Source organism: Tenrec ecaudatus, chromosome 1, assembly GCF_050624435.1.
Source record: "Tenrec ecaudatus isolate mTenEca1 chromosome 1, mTenEca1.hap1, whole genome shotgun sequence".
NCBI lineage: Eukaryota > Metazoa > Chordata > Mammalia > Afrosoricida > Tenrecidae > Tenrec > Tenrec ecaudatus.
This window is the reverse complement of record NC_134530.1, coordinates 4,124,022-4,141,747: the sequence shown is the minus strand read 5'-3', so window position 1 is coordinate 4,141,747 and position 17,726 is coordinate 4,124,022. Positions and strand designations below refer to the sequence as shown.

At 62.1% G+C, this 17,726-nt stretch overlaps 1 protein-coding gene across 2 annotated transcripts in view; it reads left to right on the top strand.

The window, feature by feature from the left end:
• The window catches only part of PIP5K1C (phosphatidylinositol-4-phosphate 5-kinase type 1 gamma), a 50,651-nt gene that overhangs the window by 30,792 nt on the left and 2,133 nt on the right, over nucleotides 1–17,726 (top strand). The window contains exons 6-17 of one of the 2 annotated variants that reach the window (XM_075545057.1): nucleotides 2,126–2,278; nucleotides 2,663–2,962; nucleotides 3,071–3,276; nucleotides 5,429–5,512; nucleotides 9,896–9,944; nucleotides 11,589–11,673; nucleotides 11,896–12,057; nucleotides 12,185–12,323; nucleotides 12,462–12,494; nucleotides 12,687–12,794; nucleotides 13,980–14,100; nucleotides 17,257–17,340. In XM_075545057.1, coding sequence (XP_075401172.1) covers nucleotides 2,126–2,278; nucleotides 2,663–2,962; nucleotides 3,071–3,276; nucleotides 5,429–5,512; nucleotides 9,896–9,944; nucleotides 11,589–11,673; nucleotides 11,896–12,057; nucleotides 12,185–12,323; nucleotides 12,462–12,494; nucleotides 12,687–12,794; nucleotides 13,980–14,100; nucleotides 17,257–17,340 — 1,524 coding nt within the window. The remainder of the gene's footprint in view (nucleotides 1–2,125; nucleotides 2,279–2,662; nucleotides 2,963–3,070; nucleotides 3,277–5,428; nucleotides 5,513–9,895; nucleotides 9,945–11,588; nucleotides 11,674–11,895; nucleotides 12,058–12,184; nucleotides 12,324–12,461; nucleotides 12,495–12,686; nucleotides 12,795–13,979; nucleotides 14,101–17,256; nucleotides 17,341–17,726) is intronic. The other variant, XM_075545058.1, reaches the window with a different exon arrangement.

Below are 17,726 nucleotides of genomic sequence, written 5' to 3'. Positions count from 1 at the left end.
CCCCCTGCCATCGCCATGACCGTTCTCATTGGCTGGTCTATGGAAGGCGGTCACCAGGCCTTGCTTCCTGGGTCTGGATGCTGTCTCAGCCACCCAGCAGCCTCTGCAGAATGACAGCTGGTGGCCAGGGGTCACTGGGAAGCAAAGCTGGTCTCTCACGTGGGAGGTGGCGAGTCCAGCCCTGCGCTGCCCCTGTCCCCAAACCATGTGTCCTGGAGCTGACCTCATGGGGTCAGTCAGCATAGAGCTGTGTTCTGTGGGCCTGCCGGGCTCGCTTCTCAGACTCAGATCGAGGTGCCTCTGGGAGGGCCTACAAGTCGTGTGGGTGAGCCATGGGCAGGCGTCCTGCTTCCCCCTCATGTGACCACTGGGTCACATGCTGCTCAGGCCTGCACCCCCCACCCCTGGCCCCCCGGCCACAGGCTAGGCACCAGGTGGGAGGCCTAGGAACCCTGGGCTTGGACCTGGCCAGCCCACCCATACCCCGGTACACCTTGGTCCCACAACCTACCCAGAGTCTCCCTGCAGGGGTCTCACCAGGCCCCAAGTCTGCTGCTGCTAACCCTGCCTGCTCTCCCAAGGTAGTTGCAGGCAGCCGCTCGGTTCCGGAACTTTCTCTGCTCAGACGTGGAGTAGAAGGTTCTTGCGTGTTTTCTCTGGGGTGTGGGGTGTTCTGCCTGGTGGCCCTAGAGAAACCAAGGGCCCCGGTTTCTCTGCAGGTGCCCAGGGCCGAGGAGGAGCCAGCCATGGGCATCTGTGTTCCTCTGTGAAGTGGTTTCCTCGCTCCCCACAGGCTCGCATGTCACAGGCATGTGCCACACATGCCTGCTGTCAGCACTGCCCTCCCAGGCTCCAGCCGCAGGGACCAGGCAGAGAGGTGTGGCTGGTGCTGGCCTGAGAATGTGGCCGGCCCCAGAGACTTGTTCAGATGGCTCTGTGGCTGCAGCCCTCTGGGGTGGTGCTTCCTGGCTACAGTCAGGCCCTGGTGCACTGCCCGCTCTGCCCACTCCCGAGGACGCACCTGGTATGGGGCCAGCCAGGCTCGGCTCCGTTGGTCATGGCATGGCCATTGACCCTGTTGGGGGCTGGCAGGCACCCACTGCCACAGGACTCCTGCCCATGGACTCCCCTCTGCCACCTCCACCCAGGCCCCCTAACCCCGATACTCTGTCACGCCACGCCCGAGGGGACTCTCGGGGGCAGCTGTCTTGTGCCCCGGCTGGGGGCTGTCGGGTCTCACCCCCAGAGCAGGTCTCCTTGCACAGACTGAGTGGGCCCCTTGAGGCATGGTGCGCTCTGGAGGACGAGCAGCGGGGGCTGCGGTGCTGGCCTCGTGCCCGTTCTGATGCCCTGGTTAACAATGCCCCAGGGACGGCAGGGGCGGGGTATGTCACGTTAAACCCACCTTTGAAGCTGATTCCAGAAGAGACCTGGCACCTCGGTGGCCTGAGGAGGGCGGGCGATGGGAAGACAGGGGCAGATGGCAGTGACCTCAGTGTGAAGAGGAGGTGGGAGGAAGCAGGGGCTGATGAGATGCCCCGGCTAGGTGGGGGGCCTGCTCGCCAGAGACCTACGTCCTTCCTTCTCTCTGTGCTTTGCCCGCCCTGCTCCCTGGAAGTCCCCTGGGGTGTTCCAGGCAGGAGCTGGGGTGGGGGGTAGGGTGGCATCTCTGTCTGTGACATGGAGCTTGTAGCCCCCAACCTGGGGGTTGTTCGCCTGGAGAGAAGCTGCCGACTGACCCTGGGCACCCCTCCCTGCTGCAGTCACCCCTCACCCTGGGCCTTGTCCTCCCCCCATGGCAGCCCCATTTCAGCGCTGTGGCCCCTTGCTCGCTTCCACGGCTGCCCCACTCCACCTGGAGAGTCCCTTCCACTGTCCGGGTTCCCTCCCCAGCATACACCGCCCCCTCCTCTCCCCTCCCCCTTCACACCCTCCCCAGTACACCCTGCCTCACCTCTCCTCCACTTCCCCTCTCCTCCACATCCTTCCTCACCTCCACCCCCATGTCTACAGCCCCTCACGCTTCACACTCCCACGTCCCCTTCCCCCACCTCCTCGGCCCCCTCCTCACAGCAACGCCGTAACCTCGCCCCCGCTGCGCCCCTCATCTCCCCCCCCCCTGCAGTACTCGCTGTGCAACGAGCCGCTGATCGAGCTCTCGAACCCGGGCGCCAGCGGCTCCCTCTTCTACGTCACCAGCGACGACGAGTTCATCATCAAGACGGTGATGCACAAGGAGGCCGAGTTCCTGCAGAAGCTGCTGCCCGGCTACTACATGGTGCGCGGCCGGGCGGTCTGGGGAGAGCCCGCTGGGGTCCTCGCAGGCCAGGGCGCCCCTCACGGCGTCCCACGCCAGCGGGTCGGGAGGGCCAGGTCAGAGGTCAGTGTGGGCCCAGGCAGGCGTGGCTTCGTGTGGCCCCGACTCCCCCGAAGGGAAGGGTCGAGGGGACGATGGGCGCCGTGGAAGGGACGGGCCCCTGTGATTGACACCGGGCCCCGCCCACCACGAGGACCGCCCGCTTCCCTGCCCGCAGCCTGAGCGGAGCTAAGTGCAGGTGAAGGGAGGTTATGGGGCGCCCCCAGCACCAGGGGCAGAGGGCAGAGGGCAGAGGGCAAAGGGCGGCTCCTTCCCCTCACCGCGCTCCACCCGCCCTGTGCCCAGAACCTCAACCAGAACCCGCGGACCCTGCTGCCCAAGTTCTACGGGCTGTACTGCGTGCAGTCGGGCGGCAAGAACATCCGCGTGGTGGTCATGAACAACATCCTGCCGCGCGTGGTCAAGATGCACCTCAAGTTCGACCTCAAGGGCTCCACGTACAAGCGGCGGGCGAGCAAGAAGGAGAAGGAGAAGAGCATCCCCACCTACAAGGACCTGGACTTCATCCAGGACATGCCCGAGGGCCTCATGCTCGACGCCGACACCTTCACCGCGCTGGTCAAGACGCTGCAGCGCGACTGCCTGGTGAGCAGGGCGCCGGACTCCTGCTGGCGCGGGGCGGGGGCGGGGCGGAGCGGGGAGGGGCGTGTCCTCCCGCTGACCCCGCCCCCGCCGGCCCCGCCCCGCCCGCAGGTGCTGGAGAGCTTCAAGATCATGGACTACAGCCTGCTGCTGGGCGTGCACAACATGGACCAGCAGGAGCGCGAGCGCCAGGCCGAGGGCGCGCACAGCACCGCCGACGAGAAGCGGCCCGTCGGCCAGAAGGCGCTCTACTCCACGGCCATGGAGTCCATCCAGGGTGGGGCCACGCGCGGCGAGGCCATCGAGTCGGACGACACGTAGGTGCCACGGCCACGGGGGAGGCAGAGCGTGGATCTGGCCCTCTGTGCGCTCCAGCCCCGCCGCCCGTAGGGGAGGGTCACCCGGAGGCCTTGCCCAGCCCATCACTGCTGCCCGGAAGCCCCTGTCTGCCTGCGTGCCCACGCATCCACCTTATAGCACAGGGTAGAGCTGCTTCTGTCCCTGCTTACTGGTCTACACAGCCCAGTCTTTCTCCTGCACAGCTGCTGGGGGTTTGAACTGCCGGCCCCCAGGGCTCCTTCTCCCATGCCAGGTGTGGGTGTGACGAAAGAAAGGAGGCACAGGTGTGTGGCTGGAATGGACAGGCATTTCTTGGGCCCCCTTCAGGAGGCGAATGGTGGGGCTCCTTGCAGCCGGCCCTCGAGGTGCCTGGTGCCCTCTTGCTTGGCGAGCCGCCCTGTGTTTTCTGCAAGGTGTAACTCGGGGCTAGGCGAAGACCTCCTCCCTAAGCCAGCAGTCAAGGAGTGGAGCAGAGCAAAACAAGAATCTAGAAAGTTCTGGAGACCACAGCATCACTCCCCTTTAGCTGTCATGTCACACATGCCCCTGGCATCACAGGTGTCCCAGGTTAGGGGCTCCCACTGACCTCTGAGGTTCTGCATTCTGTGATCCTCTGCTGTCCTAGGATGCCACCCTCTCCACACGGAATGGGGAGCAGGAGCCTAGAGGCCCCCAGCTGGGTTGATTCCATCTGGCCCAGCAGGGCTTCCTGCTGCTGGCTGGGGTCAGCAGGGACCACCACAGGTTGTTTTCAAATAACTAAGGCAGGGTCTCTTCCCCTGGCACTGCTGAAGGACCCAGGCGGGTCAGAGTGGCCAGGAACAGCCCCTCACAGAAGGGTGCATAGCACCATCAGCCTGCCCTGGTGCTGGTGGTGAGGCTCCCGGCCCCCTTTGAGCCTATGGGCCCAGGCCAGGAGGGGCGGGGCTCAGGGAGGGTGGCTGGTGCTTGGGACAGGGACCTGGGTCCAGGGCCAAGGTGGGCACAGCACCAGCCCTCAGACCATCTTGGGCCTTGTAGGGTCTGCTCGGGGCCCAGTGGGGAACAGCTGGGGGCACAGGTGAGCGGTGCATGGAGTGAGTGTGACTCACCAGACTGAAATGGGGTGTCCGGGCCACCGTAGGCTCTCAGTCACCTGAGTGGGGCCATGCTGGCGAGTGGCGTGATTAACCTCCAAACTGTGTTCAGAGCGCCCAGAGGAAGCAGCCTGGCAAGGGGGCGGGAGGGTACATTCTTGTATGTGCAAGTGAGCATTGCATGTGCATCTGTAAATGTGTTTGCGCATACGTGTGCAAGTTGTGTGTGCAAGTATAAGTGTACTATGCAGCAGTACGTGGTGCATACTGTGCACATGTATGCAAGTGTATATGTGAGTGTATAATATGTGAGTGTGTGCGTTGGCATGTATATCCATGTATGTATAGATGCTCCGGTGTGTATGTGAGCACAGTCAGATGCTTAGTGTCTGCATGCATTGTGCAGTGGGCATGCATCGTGTGTGTGTGCTGTGTATTCACGTGGGCCTGCAGTGTGTGCACCTGCATATTGTGTGAGTGCCCATGTGCTCATGCAGCCCACGTGTGCGCTTTGAGTGCACGTGTGTGAGTGCTGTGCACATGGTGGGCGTGTGTGCCTGCATGGGTGCACTGTGTGAGTGCATCTGTGTGCACATGCAGTGCATGCGAGTGCGGTGTGTGTTGTGTGCCTGCAGCATGCAATTACAGTATGTGCACCTTGTGTGTTGCGTGCAGTGGAGTGCATGTGTGTGGGTGCTGTGTGCTTGCATGTGCGCATGTGCATGTTGAGTGGGCATGCATGTAAGTGCTGTGTGCATGCGTGCCTGTGAGCCTGCATGTGTGTGCGCCTGCATGGGTGCATTGTAAGTGCATGCATGGGTGCATGCAGAACACGTGTGCGTGGAAGCCCATCAGCAGCCCCAGGGCCTGCAGCTATGTCTCAAGAGGGGCCCGGAGCAGCTGGTGGAGCCCTTACCAGGGCAAGGATGCTAGGGGCCAGGACACCCTCTCCAAGGTCCAGCTACATTGCTACTTTGGGGGTGCCACCTGGCCCTCCCTACCTGTCCTCCAGTGTCTCCCAGATGCTGACTGTGCCTCTCTGCCCCTCCCCCAGGATGGGCGGGATCCCTGCCGTGAACGGCCGAGGGGAGCGGCTGCTGCTGCACGTGGGCATCATTGACATCCTGCAGTCCTACAGGTGGGTGCCCCGCCCCAGGAACCTGCCCCACTGCAGCTTCAACCTTCCTGCACCTTCCAGAAGGCACCGGTCTGGTCTTTCTGTGGTCACTACACCCTAAAGGGAGGCTCCGGCCCCCGGGTGAGAGTCCTGTGGCTGCTGGGAGCAGAGCACATCATCACAGAGGCATGTGTCCCTGTCAGTCCTGAGGCTGGAAGTCTGGGACAAGGTGTGCTGGCGCTGTCTTGGGCTTCAGCCCCAGGGTTCCTTGACTTGTGGGTGCTTCACCCTAGTCTCGGCCTCCAGCAGCTCAGGGCACCTGCCTCCCTCTCCCTCTCTCCCTCCCTCCCGTGTCTTTGTGATGCTTTTCCACTCCGCTCGGATGGGGGGACCCCTGTGTCACTTCCTACACCCGCTGACAGCTGCAATGACAGGGACCAGGGCTTAGGGCTTCAGCAGTCCTGCAGGGACACAATTCAACCATAACACTCCCCCACCCCAGGGAACCTACTCCTAGAATCCTCCATCCCTGACTCGTGTGTCGACATCTCTGTGCTCACCCAAGGCCAGATTGGAGATTGCCTGAAGCCCCCTCTGCCCTAGTGTTTTTGAGAGCAGGCTCTCTGTGGCAGTTAATGATGGGACGAGGTTCGTGGAGGTGTCCAGCCTCTCCCGTGAACATGAATGTCCCGCCCTTGGACCTGCTCATCCAACCTTTCTAGTTGCCGTTCTCGGGTTGAGCCCCTGAAGCTCGCTCTTTACGCGCACCGCTCGGAGCAGGCAGTCTCCACTCGTGTTTGGTGGGAAGAGGGCTTCAGGAATGCTTCTGCTGTTGAGTGTCAGGATGACCGAGGACAGCGGTCTGAGGGCTCGGAAGGTCCAACCGCCAGGAGCGGTTGACAGTCTGCTGGCATTTCTCACTCCTCGTCCCTTTAAATTGCGATCCTTCTCAAGAATCTGGGATAGGAATGCCAGCCTTTCTTCTACCGCTGTGTTTGTTGTGTGGCTACCGCATCCCCAGGTGGTGCGGCAGGTTAAGCACCAGCCTCTGAGCAGAAGGTTGCAGTTCCAGTCTGCCCAGAGGTGCCTCGGAAGAAAGGCCTGGTGGTCGATTTCCCCAAAATCAGCCATTGGGAACTGAATGGAGTTTGGAACCAGTTACGCTCTGCCGCCCAGGGAGCTGCTGCTGGCCGTCAGTCAGGGTTGGCTTGGCAGTGGCAGGTCTGGTTTGGGGTCACAGTGTGCCACGTGCTGGGGCTGGGGGCACAGCAAGACCCTGGAAGAGTGTGCACAGCACCCGGCAATGCCCCTGACTTGAGCCCCTGCTGATGAGGTTGGACTGGGCTGTACTAGGCCACCGTCTTCCTGTCAGAGTCCTGCATGGTAATGGCTGGAAGGAATGGCCCCGCCCCCATCCCTGCTGGTGCTGGTGGCTGTCTTCATTGCCATGGCAATCCCGTGTCCAGCAGGACACGGCACGGCCCTGTCCTGAGCCGTCTTCACGGGGCTTGAACTGTCCAAGCCCACGATCGTGGCCACTGCATGTCCTGAGGGCCTTCCATGCCAGGGCCTTCTCTTCCAGCACCATTAAGAGATGGCATTGTGTCGTGGTCCATGGGGTTTCCGTGGTTCAGTCTGCACACGGAGAGTAGATGAGCCGGAAGCTGGACCGGGTGAAGAAGAGTACGGCATCAGAGCCGGAGGAAATCTTAATAACAAGCCGCAGGATGCAGATGACACAGCCTTGCTGGCTGAAAGTCAGACCCTGGAGCACTTGCTGAGGAAGGTCAAGGGACTGCAGGCTTCTGTTGGGATTCCAACTCAATGTAAAGAAGACCCAAACCCACGCAACTGGACCGGACCAGCAGACCACAGAGATGTCACTGTGAGGACTCAGGTGGGCCTGACCCAGGCCATCGTGTTTCCAGTCGCCTCAAATGCACGAGCGGAGATGTCCAAGGGCAGCTCCAGAAGACAGGGCTGAGGACAGGAGCGAGCTGTGCGGAGACACGCCCAGCTTCTCTCAAGCTGGACACTTCAACTCACAGGCCTGAGAGTCTGTGAGCAAACGATGGACGGTGCAGGAAGCATCGAAAGGAGATGGAAGGAAGGCACGGAGCCACTGTCCCCCAAACACTAGTCGGCGTCCCACTTTTTCAAGGTGTAACACGGCCAAGGACCAGTGGTGCCGAACCGAAAACAGGGTCCAGGGACTGCTGGCTTACGAGCTGATGATGCGCTGGAAGCACTCCCTCATCCATGCCAGCACATCTGGGAGACAGCTGCTTGGCCAAATGACTGCAGGGGATCCATCTTTGTACCCGTTCCAAAGGGAGGTCACCCCACGGACTGTGGAAATTCTTGATTTACCTAACGGGCAAGGAAAGTTTTGCTGAAGGCAATTCAACCCCGGTGACAGCAGGACATTGACAAGGAGCTGCCAGAGGCTGGATTCGGAAGAGGACGTGGAACGGGGGATTTCATTGCCGACATCGGATGGATCTTCATGCAGAGTGGAGACTTCCCTAAAGATGTTAACTTGGGTTTTGTTGGCTATGTCAAGGCATTCCGCTGTGTGCATCATAGCCAACTGCGGCTGGCATTGCGGAGACTAGGAACTCAGCGACATTGCGGGAGAGACCCGCACATAGATCAGGAGGCAGTTGGGCAGACAGACTGAGGGCGTATCGCGTGGTTTGAGATCAGGAGAGGTGTGCATCAGGGTGGTAGCGTCTGACCGTACTTGCTCCATCTGTCTGCTGAGCAAATAACCCAAGAAGCCAGGCTAAATGCAGAAGAAGGCTGCACTAGGAGCGGGGGAAGATTCTTATCTCTCGATGTGCGGTTGGCACAATCTTGCTGAAACGGAGAAGGACTCGACGCGCTTGGTGATAAAGATCATGGTTCTCGGCCTGCGGTATGGATTCCACCTCAGCGTGAAGGCCACTGGGCCGGTGGTGACAGCGTGAGAAATGGAGAACAGAATAGCGTTGTCCTGCTTGCTTGGCTCCACGGTCCGCGCTCACGGAAGCAGCAGCGGCGAGCCCCCACAGCACGCTGCCCAGGCCTCTCCCGCGTCTCAAAGAGCAAGGCTGTGGCTTCGAGGGCTCAGGTGCACCTGACCCAAGGCAGGGTGCTTCCAGCGGCTTCCTGTACCTGGGAACGCCGGGCGCTGAGTAAGGAAGGGCTGTGGAAGAATCGATGGGGTTGGCGAAGCACATTGGGAGTGCCACGGATGGACGGAGTGCCACAGACTGCCAGAGGAGCACTCGGATCTGCCTCGGAGGAAGCCTGGCCAGGGCGCGCCTCAGAAACGAGGGTGCTCCTTTGCCTGTGTTCTCAGGAGAGGCCCGACCCTGAAAAAGGACCTCACGCTGGGTAAGGTGGAGGGTCACTGAGAAACAGAAGGAAGCCCCTGCAGACGGGTGAGGGCGGGGCGGGGCCGGGCAGTGCGCCCTTCTGATGTACCACGGGGTCATGTTTGGGAAGTGGGTTGCCAGGCGTTTCCTCCTCTGTGCTATTCCGGAAGCTCTGCTCCACTAAAACCCACCCAGGGCTTACAACCCCGAAATTCCAGCATCACAGTGACAGCGCGGCCACCACAGAACAACAGATGTGGCAGGCGGTGGGGCCCGGGGTTCCCCCTGCGGCTCCTGCAGACAGCATTCTCATCATCAAGGGGGTTTTTAGCGGAAGGGGAACCAGGCCAGGCCACCGGGCCGGGGCCTGCATTCCCGCCCAGAAAGGCTGCTGGGAGGTGGCCATTTCATCGCTGTTGTCTGTTGCCTGATCCTCTGGGATCTGTGTCGACGTGGGCCCTGCTGGTGGGACCTCCAGACTTGGAGTTAGGCCATCGGCGGGAAATGCCTGTCCAGGGTGGCCCCTGAGCCCCTGAAGGGGGCGCACTGGGCAGAGGCCCCGACCCACCCCAGGGAGGAGTGCTTAACTGGGGCCCCTCCCTCTGGGGGAGCTGGCGTGTCCCCAGCGGCCGAGAGGAAGGAACTAGACCCAGCTGGGCAGGAGGAGCCCTGAAGAAAGGATGCTCAGGGGCGGCCTTGGCCTTGGCCTTGCTTGTCCCCACGGAAGGGGGCCGAGTTCTTGGTCTTATCTCACTTCCTCCCCCAGGATGGGACAGGGTGGGGGGAAGAGGAAGTGGGCTGCCTCAGTTCCTCACGGCAGGTGCTCCTCCCGGGTAGGCTCCGCTGACCACACCTCGTGTGGGACCAGAGCCCTCTCTGAGCAGAGGGACCAGTGCCCTGGGGTGTTGAGCAGCATCCCCAGTGCACCCACTCCACGGCATCTTCTTCCCCCAGTTGTGGCACCCACAAATGTCCCAGACAGTGTCCCCAGGGCTCCTGCCCTGTGGGTGGGGCCTGACTTGCGGTGTTTCCCCCCCCCCCACAGATTCATCAAGAAGCTGGAGCACACCTGGAAGGCCCTCGTTCATGATGGGGTGAGCTTCATTCATTCATTCACTTATTCACTCGCTCGCTCACTCAGCACCCCGCCCATAGACGAGTACCTTTCTCCTACCGAGCCCTTTAGTACAGCTCCTCATGTTGTATTGACCCTCCCCCAACCACAAAATTATTTTCATTGGTACTTCATCACTGTCATTTTGCTTCTGTTAGGAATCAGTCGACCCCCCCCCCCAAAGGGGTCACGACCCACAGGTTGAGAACCACTGTGGTAGGGCCTGTTCGGTGGGCCTCTGCCCCAGGAGGTGCTGCCCCACAGTGGTCAGGTCGAGACCCTGCGACACGGGCCGCTGCCTGAGTCCAGTGTTGGGGCAGGGGCACCCAGGGCTTCCTGGGCGGGGGGAGGGAGGCAGTGGGGAGCCAGCTGGGTTTGGCAGGATTTCTAAGGCACACTGCAGTCAGTGAGACAGGGGCAAGGCCAGATCAGCAGGGAACGTTCCGGGATGTGGATGTGGGGCCACGCGATTCCCCAGCTGTTCCTGCAAAGGTGAATGTGACAGAACACGCTGGCTACCCTCCCTGAGGGCCACCCCAGCCGCCCCACGAAGCCCTGCCCCCAGCCAGCCCCGCCCCCAGCAGCAGACCCATTCTCACTGGAGCGGGGAGGGCTGTGTCCACAGAGCAGGCGGGTTTCCCATCAGCACAGTTGGGCACAGTTGGACACAGGTCCCTAATGCCACCCCAACAGTGTACCCTCCCTCACCCCACTTCCCCTCCGGGTTCCCTGGTTTCTGGTCCTTCTGAGGTGACAGCACTGATGGAGGATTATTAAAGAGCCCCACTGGTTGCCTTGTGGGGGCACCGTGCTCACGTGCCCACCGTTACAGGATCAGTCAGCAAGGGCTCAAACCACCCAAATCCCATGCCAACTCGCAGCGCCCCTAGAGAACAAGAGTGGCACTGCCCTTGTGGGTTTCCGAAGCTGCTAATTTTACTCACTTTCAACTCAACGTCGGCAGTTCAAAGCCCCGCAGGAAAAAGGTGAGGCTTTCTACTCCCGTAAAAGGTGACAGTCGAGACAGCAGTCAGTGTAAGACATGAAAAAATAATAACCTCTACATGATCAAGGGTTCATTAGGCAGAGGAGGGAGAGAAAAAACGAGGAGCTAATACCAAGGGCTGAAGTAGAAAGAAAAGTTTACCAGTGTCCAAATGTGCCTGACACGACGGATGGAAGGATGGAGTGTGCTGAGCTTTGTACGAGCCCCAGTAAAATGATTTAAACAAAAGAATCAAAAAGAGTGGCCGTCTCAGAAACCCACAGGGCGGTTCTATCCTGCCCTACGGGTCCCTCTGCACGGCCTCGTCGGATCCCACTCGTAGCGCCCCTACAGGACAGGGTCGGAGTAGCTCTGGGTTTCCGAGGCTGTCAGTACTTATGGGAGCAGAAAGCCTCATCTTTCACCCCAGGAGTGGCTAGTGGGTTTGAACTGCCAACCTTGAAGTCAGTAGCCCAACATGTACCCCACGATGCCACCAGGGCTCCTCAGAATGCCCCCACTTCGACCCCTAGTAGCACCCAGCTCCTCACCAGCTCTCCCCACTACACACAGGGCACCGTCCTTGCTCATCAGTCCCCGCCCCCTCTCACCCCGGCCACGCTCCCTGCCTCTCTGTAGGACACGGTCTCTGTGCACCGGCCCAGCTTCTATGCCGAGCGGTTCTTCAAGTTCATGAGCAACACCGTCTTCCGGAAGAACTCCTGTAAGTTGATGGGGCCCTGTCAATGAGGAGTGAGGGGTGGGGACGTATCAGGTGGGGGACAGTGGTGACCTCAGTGCTGGCGCCCTGCTGGTGTGGACTTGGGCCCCCTCTGGGCTGCCCTGGTTGTGTGATTGACAGTTGACGGTGCCAGCCATTGAGACTCAGTCTCTTTATTTGCACCCATCACCCATGCTGACATCCTGCCCCCACCCTCCTCCACAGCCCTGAAGTCCTCACCTTCCAAGAAGGGGCGTGGCGCCCTGCTGGCTGTCAAGCCCCTGGGGCCCACGGCCGCCTTCTCAGCCAGCCAGATCCCAAGTGAGCGGGAGGACGCGCAGTACGACCTGCGAGGGGCCCGCAGCTACCCCACGCTGGAGGACGAGGGTGAGCAGCCTGGGGTCTGCCAGGCCAGCGAGGGGCGGGGGTGGCACCAGCACTGCAGAAGTGTGCGTGGTTGGATAGAGCGCAGGGGGCCCGGGCCAGGGGTGCTGAGCTGCACCCCCTCCACCAGGCCGGCCGGACCTGCTGCCCTGCACGCCACCCTCCTTCGAAGAGGCCACTACCGCCTCCATCGCCACCACCCTGTCGTCCACCTCCCTCTCCATCCCGGAGCGGTCGCCCTCGGAGACATCTGAGCAGCCTCGCTACAGGTGGGGGGGGGGGCGTCCCCATTCGCAACTCTGAGGGTGGGTGGTGGGGCGCGATTCCCCTCACCCACACAGCGGGGAGTCGGGGGGTGCAAGGCACAGTCCCCCGTCCCTTACTTCCATCTGCCTGTCTCTCCATAGGCGGCGCACTCAGTCCTCAGGACACGATGGCCGGTGAGACACCCTCTCTTCTCCTCGTGCCCCTCCCTACCTCATTCCACCCCACCGTGGTCCCAGCAGGGTGGCCCTGAGCCTGGGAGTGGGGGGAACCAGGCTCAGGAGGCTAACCCAAACGGGGGCTGCACCTCCTTTGGGGCTTCGCCACCGGTCTGGGAGGCCCCTCGAGCCTAGTCCCGCTGCCCGCAGACCCCAGGAGGAGGTGCCTGCAGAGGAGGATCTGCAGCAGGTCACGGTGCAGGTGGAGCCCACGTGCAGTGTGGAGATAGTGGTCCCCAAGACAGCAGTGGCCGCAGGGTGAGTGTCCGCCTACCCCGAGTCCTCCCTGCTGCCCAGAAAATACCCTTCTGCCTCCTTCCTCTGCCACCGTCACACCCATCTCTGGCGGTCCCAGGCACCCTCACCACCACGTCCATGTCCAAAGAGAAAGGGGAGGAGGGTAGACCAGTTGTCAAAAGTGCACTCAGAATATGGGCAAATTGCTGCTCAAGGCCCTGTAGCCACACTTGGCAGCAAGGCAGGCTGGGAACTGTAGTTCCCCGGGCAGCCTGAGCTCATCCTCAGTGCTCTGAGCAGGTGCAGGTGGTGTGGGTTGTGCGCACTGGGCAGGAATGGCTGCTTCCCAAAGATGTCCAGATCTGCTGCTAGACTAGCCGTCACCTTCAGACTCTTCCTCTGCCCCCCAGGTCAGGTGCGTGCCCCCACCCGAGCCCGCTGCCATCATCTATGGTGGGGTTTCTCTTCTCTCTGTTCCCGGCGTCATCTTTCTTAGACTGTACAGGCTCTCAAGACAGGTGATGCGGTCTGGGCTGCGTGCACGCAGTTCTTCAGTCATTTGGTTCGTGATCTACTCTGTTTTTATTCTGTTCTATTTTTTTCTTGCTTATGTCCCGTTTAGGCTGAGTGCTTCCGTCCTTTCATATTTCTTCCTTTAGTGATGAGGGCATTGAAGGCTACACATGTGCCTCTGAGTACTGCTTTTGCTGCACCTCAGCGTTTGCCATCGAGCTGTTCACCGTTTTCCCGGCTTTCCACTTGCAGGGAAGAGAGCCATTTTCACTGTCGTTTCTTTTCCATTTGAAAGCAGTGGTTCTAACCATCCATGGGGAATTTGCTTTCCAGGAGTCAGTGGGCAGCGTCTGGGACCATTTGTGGTTAATGCGACTGAGGGGGTGGTCCTGCTGGCATCAAGACGGTGGAAGCCAGGGATACTGCTCAACACCTTACCCTGCACAGGATGGACCTGCCCCAGAGAGGGGCCCAGTCCCAGTGTCCACGGTGCTGTAGGAGAGAGATCCTGGACTGAAAACTATTTAGGAGTATCGCAGCTTCTATCCAGGAGCGTCTAATTGTGTGGAGGTCTGCTCTGAAGAAAGCAGACCCTATAATGTCCTGCTGGATCTGTGCATAGCGGGGAGAACTGGGGGACCCAGAGGAAGGTCTGGGGAGGTGGAGTTGTTGAGAGTCCTGTCCTGTCCTCAGTGGGGAGGCACCCTCTGCCTGCGCCACAGCCACCGTGGAAGGGGAGACCACCAGCCAGGCCTCGGAGCCCGCCAGCCAGGCCTCCGATGAGGACGAAGCACCAGCCACCGACATCTACTTTGTAAGTCCCCTGCCGCCTCCCTTCGTCAGGCCCTGGAGCAGCCACCGGGGCTCACACACGCTTGAGCTCACGAGCTCGTGCTTGTTTACACACTCACTCACCCACAGGTGCCCACGCAGACACGGGCTCACATACATGCATGTTCACGCGTGTACTCACTGCAGGCACATACTCACACGGCACGTGTGTACACACGTGCCACGCTCACCCACACGTGCAGAGGCAGCCACAGGCCCATACACTCGGGCTCACACACATGTACCCCCGCACACACTCACATGCCCACAGGTACACACATGGGCTCACGTTCACATGCATTTGCACATGCTCGTGGTCATGTACACACAGCACACGTGGACCTACATGCACACATGTGGCACATGATCTCTCCCTCTCTCTCTCTCTCTCTCTCCCTCCCCTCTCTTTCTTTGTCCTCCTCCACATCTCACCTGCCCAGTGGGGCTGCCGCTCCCCAGGCCCTGGGGCCAGCCCTGGGCAAGGCCTGTCCCTAGCCGTGGCAGCTACAGAAAGGCAGGTGCACTTGGCACAGGAGGGCGAGGCAGGAGGAGGGCCAGCAGGTGCAGACAGTGCCCTCCGAGGCCTGGGGTGCAGTGGGGGCCCGGAAGGCAGGGTGGCCTACCCGGTCTAGCCTCGCAGCTCCCCGTCAGCTCGCCTCCCTGGGTGCTGCAGACCGCCCTCCACTGCTCCCCCCACCCCAGAAGGCGCCTGCACCAGCCCCACCCCTTGCTGGGACGGCCTCCAGCGCATGCCCCCCACTGCTTGACACTAATAACAAGCTGCTCCCCGCCTCCAGGTGCAGGGCCGGGCACGGAGCGCAGGCCCGCAGACCCGGCGCCCCTCTGTGCTCAGCCCCCACCCGGACCCGCGGCCGTCTCTGCCTTCCAGCCCCTGCCCAGGCTGAGTGTGTGCGTCTGTCCACGGTCATCTTGTGGGTTGTGTGTGAGCTTGCGCGTCCAGCTGCGTGTGTCCGCCCCGCCCCGCTGGCCCCGCCCTCCTGCCGCCCCTCACCCTCTGTCCTCTGTTCTTCCTCCCGCCTGGCGCCGCCCAGTTCTCGGAGGGGAGGTACTGGATGTACTCGCCCCGCCACCGCCGCCTGCGGGCCGTCTCGCCGAGCTCCTCGGGCACTGTAAGTGACCGCAGCCGCCCCGGGACGAGCGCCAGGGCCTATGCTGCCCGGCCACCCTGGTCTCTGAGGGGACTCTGGGCACATCGTCACGCGGCTGGCCTGGTCGGGTGCCCACGGTGCGCCCCCCCATGGAGGCTTCAAGGCGAGAGCCAGGCACGGGGTCTGCCTCTGACCCCAACTGCGCTCTGACCTCTAGCCCATACCCACCCCTGCCCTCCACCCAGCCCCCTGGGGCCAGGGACAGCCGAGCGGCCATGTCCAGGCTCACACACGTTTGGCGGTCAGTGAAGCCCAGGGACCCGCTCCTCCAGGGCTGAGACGGAGGGTCGAGAATGCCCCTCATTGCACACCTGGTACCTGGGCTCCAGGTCCAGCCCCGTGCTCTCCCAGGCGTGTCGAGGGTCCGGGTGGAGAGGAGGCATCTTTGGCCAGTGGTGTGAGAGAAAACGGTCCAGAGCCGAGGGAGCAGGGCCAGGAGGAGGTCATACCCGACCTCGGGGCAGCTGGCTCCCCAAGCACCGCTGTGGAATGTCCCAGGGGATGTTTGGCGACTTCAGAAGTGGCTCCCTCGTTCCTGGGCAAGGAGGAGCCCCCGGCCTCAGGCAGCTGACAGCCAGTGCTGCAGCCCAGCACCCTGGGGCCCAGACACCAGTAGGGCCCCACCTGACCGGGAGTGGAAAGGTCTGTGTGGGGCTGGCTGCCCCTCCAGAAGCGGTTCCCGGCAGCCGCCCTGCCCTGGCGGCCTCCTAGGGAAGCCCTCACTTGGCCTCTAGGGAGGTTGGACCGTTTGAAATGGCCCAGCTGCCCCAAGGGGGAGAGGCCTGGGCACCTGCTCCTACAGAGAGGGGAGCTCGGGGCTGGTACGGGGCCCACTGCACGGCACCCAGCCACCACCTACTCCTGGGGGTCGCTGGCCCACCCTCCACAGCCGATCCGCTGAGGCTCCGGTGCTGGGGACCAGAGTAGGGCCTCCTGCAGAAGGGCCTGTGCAGTTGCTCCCGCCGGCCAGCAACAGGGAGGGTGGGGCAGGCCATCCAGGGGGCGCTCCAGAGGCCACCCCACATGCCAGTAGAGGGCCAAGGAGAGAGCGTGTGATGGGTGGGACCACTCAGCAAGGGGCTAGAGAAACGGCCAGCTGGGAACCTACAGGTCTCCGCTGGGTGGTGGTCACAGGAGCCCGGGGAAGAGGGGAGGATGTGGCTGGCCACTCGGCCAGGTGGGGGTAAGTGGACGAGGAGGGCTCTGGGTTAGTTCTGGCCATGGTGGGTTGGGCGCCATGGCACCGCCTGCACTTGGCCGTGGGTGGGTCCAGGCTCTGGCCTGGTACCTCAAGGGGAGGCTGGTCAGTGTGGTGGTCTGCGGTCACCTGGGCTTCAAGGGGCAGTGGTGGGGAGGTGACTAGAAGAGAAGGGGACAGGGCATGTGTCCCCTTCTTACCTTGAGTCAGGCCCAGGCTGCTCAGCACCCCTTGGCTGGGCGTGGTGGCCCCGGGATGAGACCTGCCCTGGCCCTTGTCTGCCACCCCTAAGAGCGGGGAGAAGTCCTGGCCCCTCCAGACCTGTCACTATTTTCCCACAAGTGCACATTCATAGGCTCCCAGGCATCTAGAAAATGGTCGAAGCCCACAACCACTGAGGCGGGGTCCCCAGGACCAGCCCATTCCTAAGGATGAGTGCTGAGCCTCATGGGGGGCTACCTGGTGCCCCTGGGTCCAGCAGAAATGAGGGGGTGTCAAAGCAAGCCCGTTGCCTACTTCTTCTGTCCCCCTCATCTGAACTAACTGCCTCCCTGCGTGTCCCCCTGCCATCACCTCGCTGTCCCTGCTGCACCCAGAGCCGTCCTAGGTGGGGGCAGGTTGGTTGGGGAGATCGGCCCTCTTGGGGACCCGCCTCTTTTATGCTCTCCTCTCTTCTCTCCTCCTCCTTCTCCTCTTTCTTTTGCGCCTCCTCGCCCCTGCCTTCCACCTGCTCTTGCACGTGCCGCCCGCCCGCCTGCCTGCCCGCCCGCAGCCCACCGATGAGAGGTGCTGGGTGTATTCCCCGCTCCACTATAGCGCACAGGCCCGGCCCGCCTCCGACGGTGAGAGCGACACAGTAAGTCGGGGCTCGGGTCCTCGCCTGGCCGCCCAGAGCTCCCACTTTTGCCGCCACCGGGAGACTGAGGCAGGGCGGGGGGGGGGGGGCTGGCAGTGCAGGGCTCCTGGGGCCTGGTGGCGGCTGTGGGGTAAGTGATGCAAACAGGGAAATCTCTCAACGGCCAGCCATGAGGCTGGCCCTGCAGTCAGTCCACCTGAAGGTGCCGCAGAAGATGTGCCCCTGAGGAGCTAGCTGCTTCCCCAGCACAGTCCCCAAAGCCCCTTGGAGCCCCGTCCCACTGTGACTACACAGGGGCCCCCAGCAGCAGGACCCACTTGCTATCCACGGATGGTGGTGGTGTTTTTTTTGTGGCGGGGGTGGGGTGGGGCAAGAGCTAAGGGGGG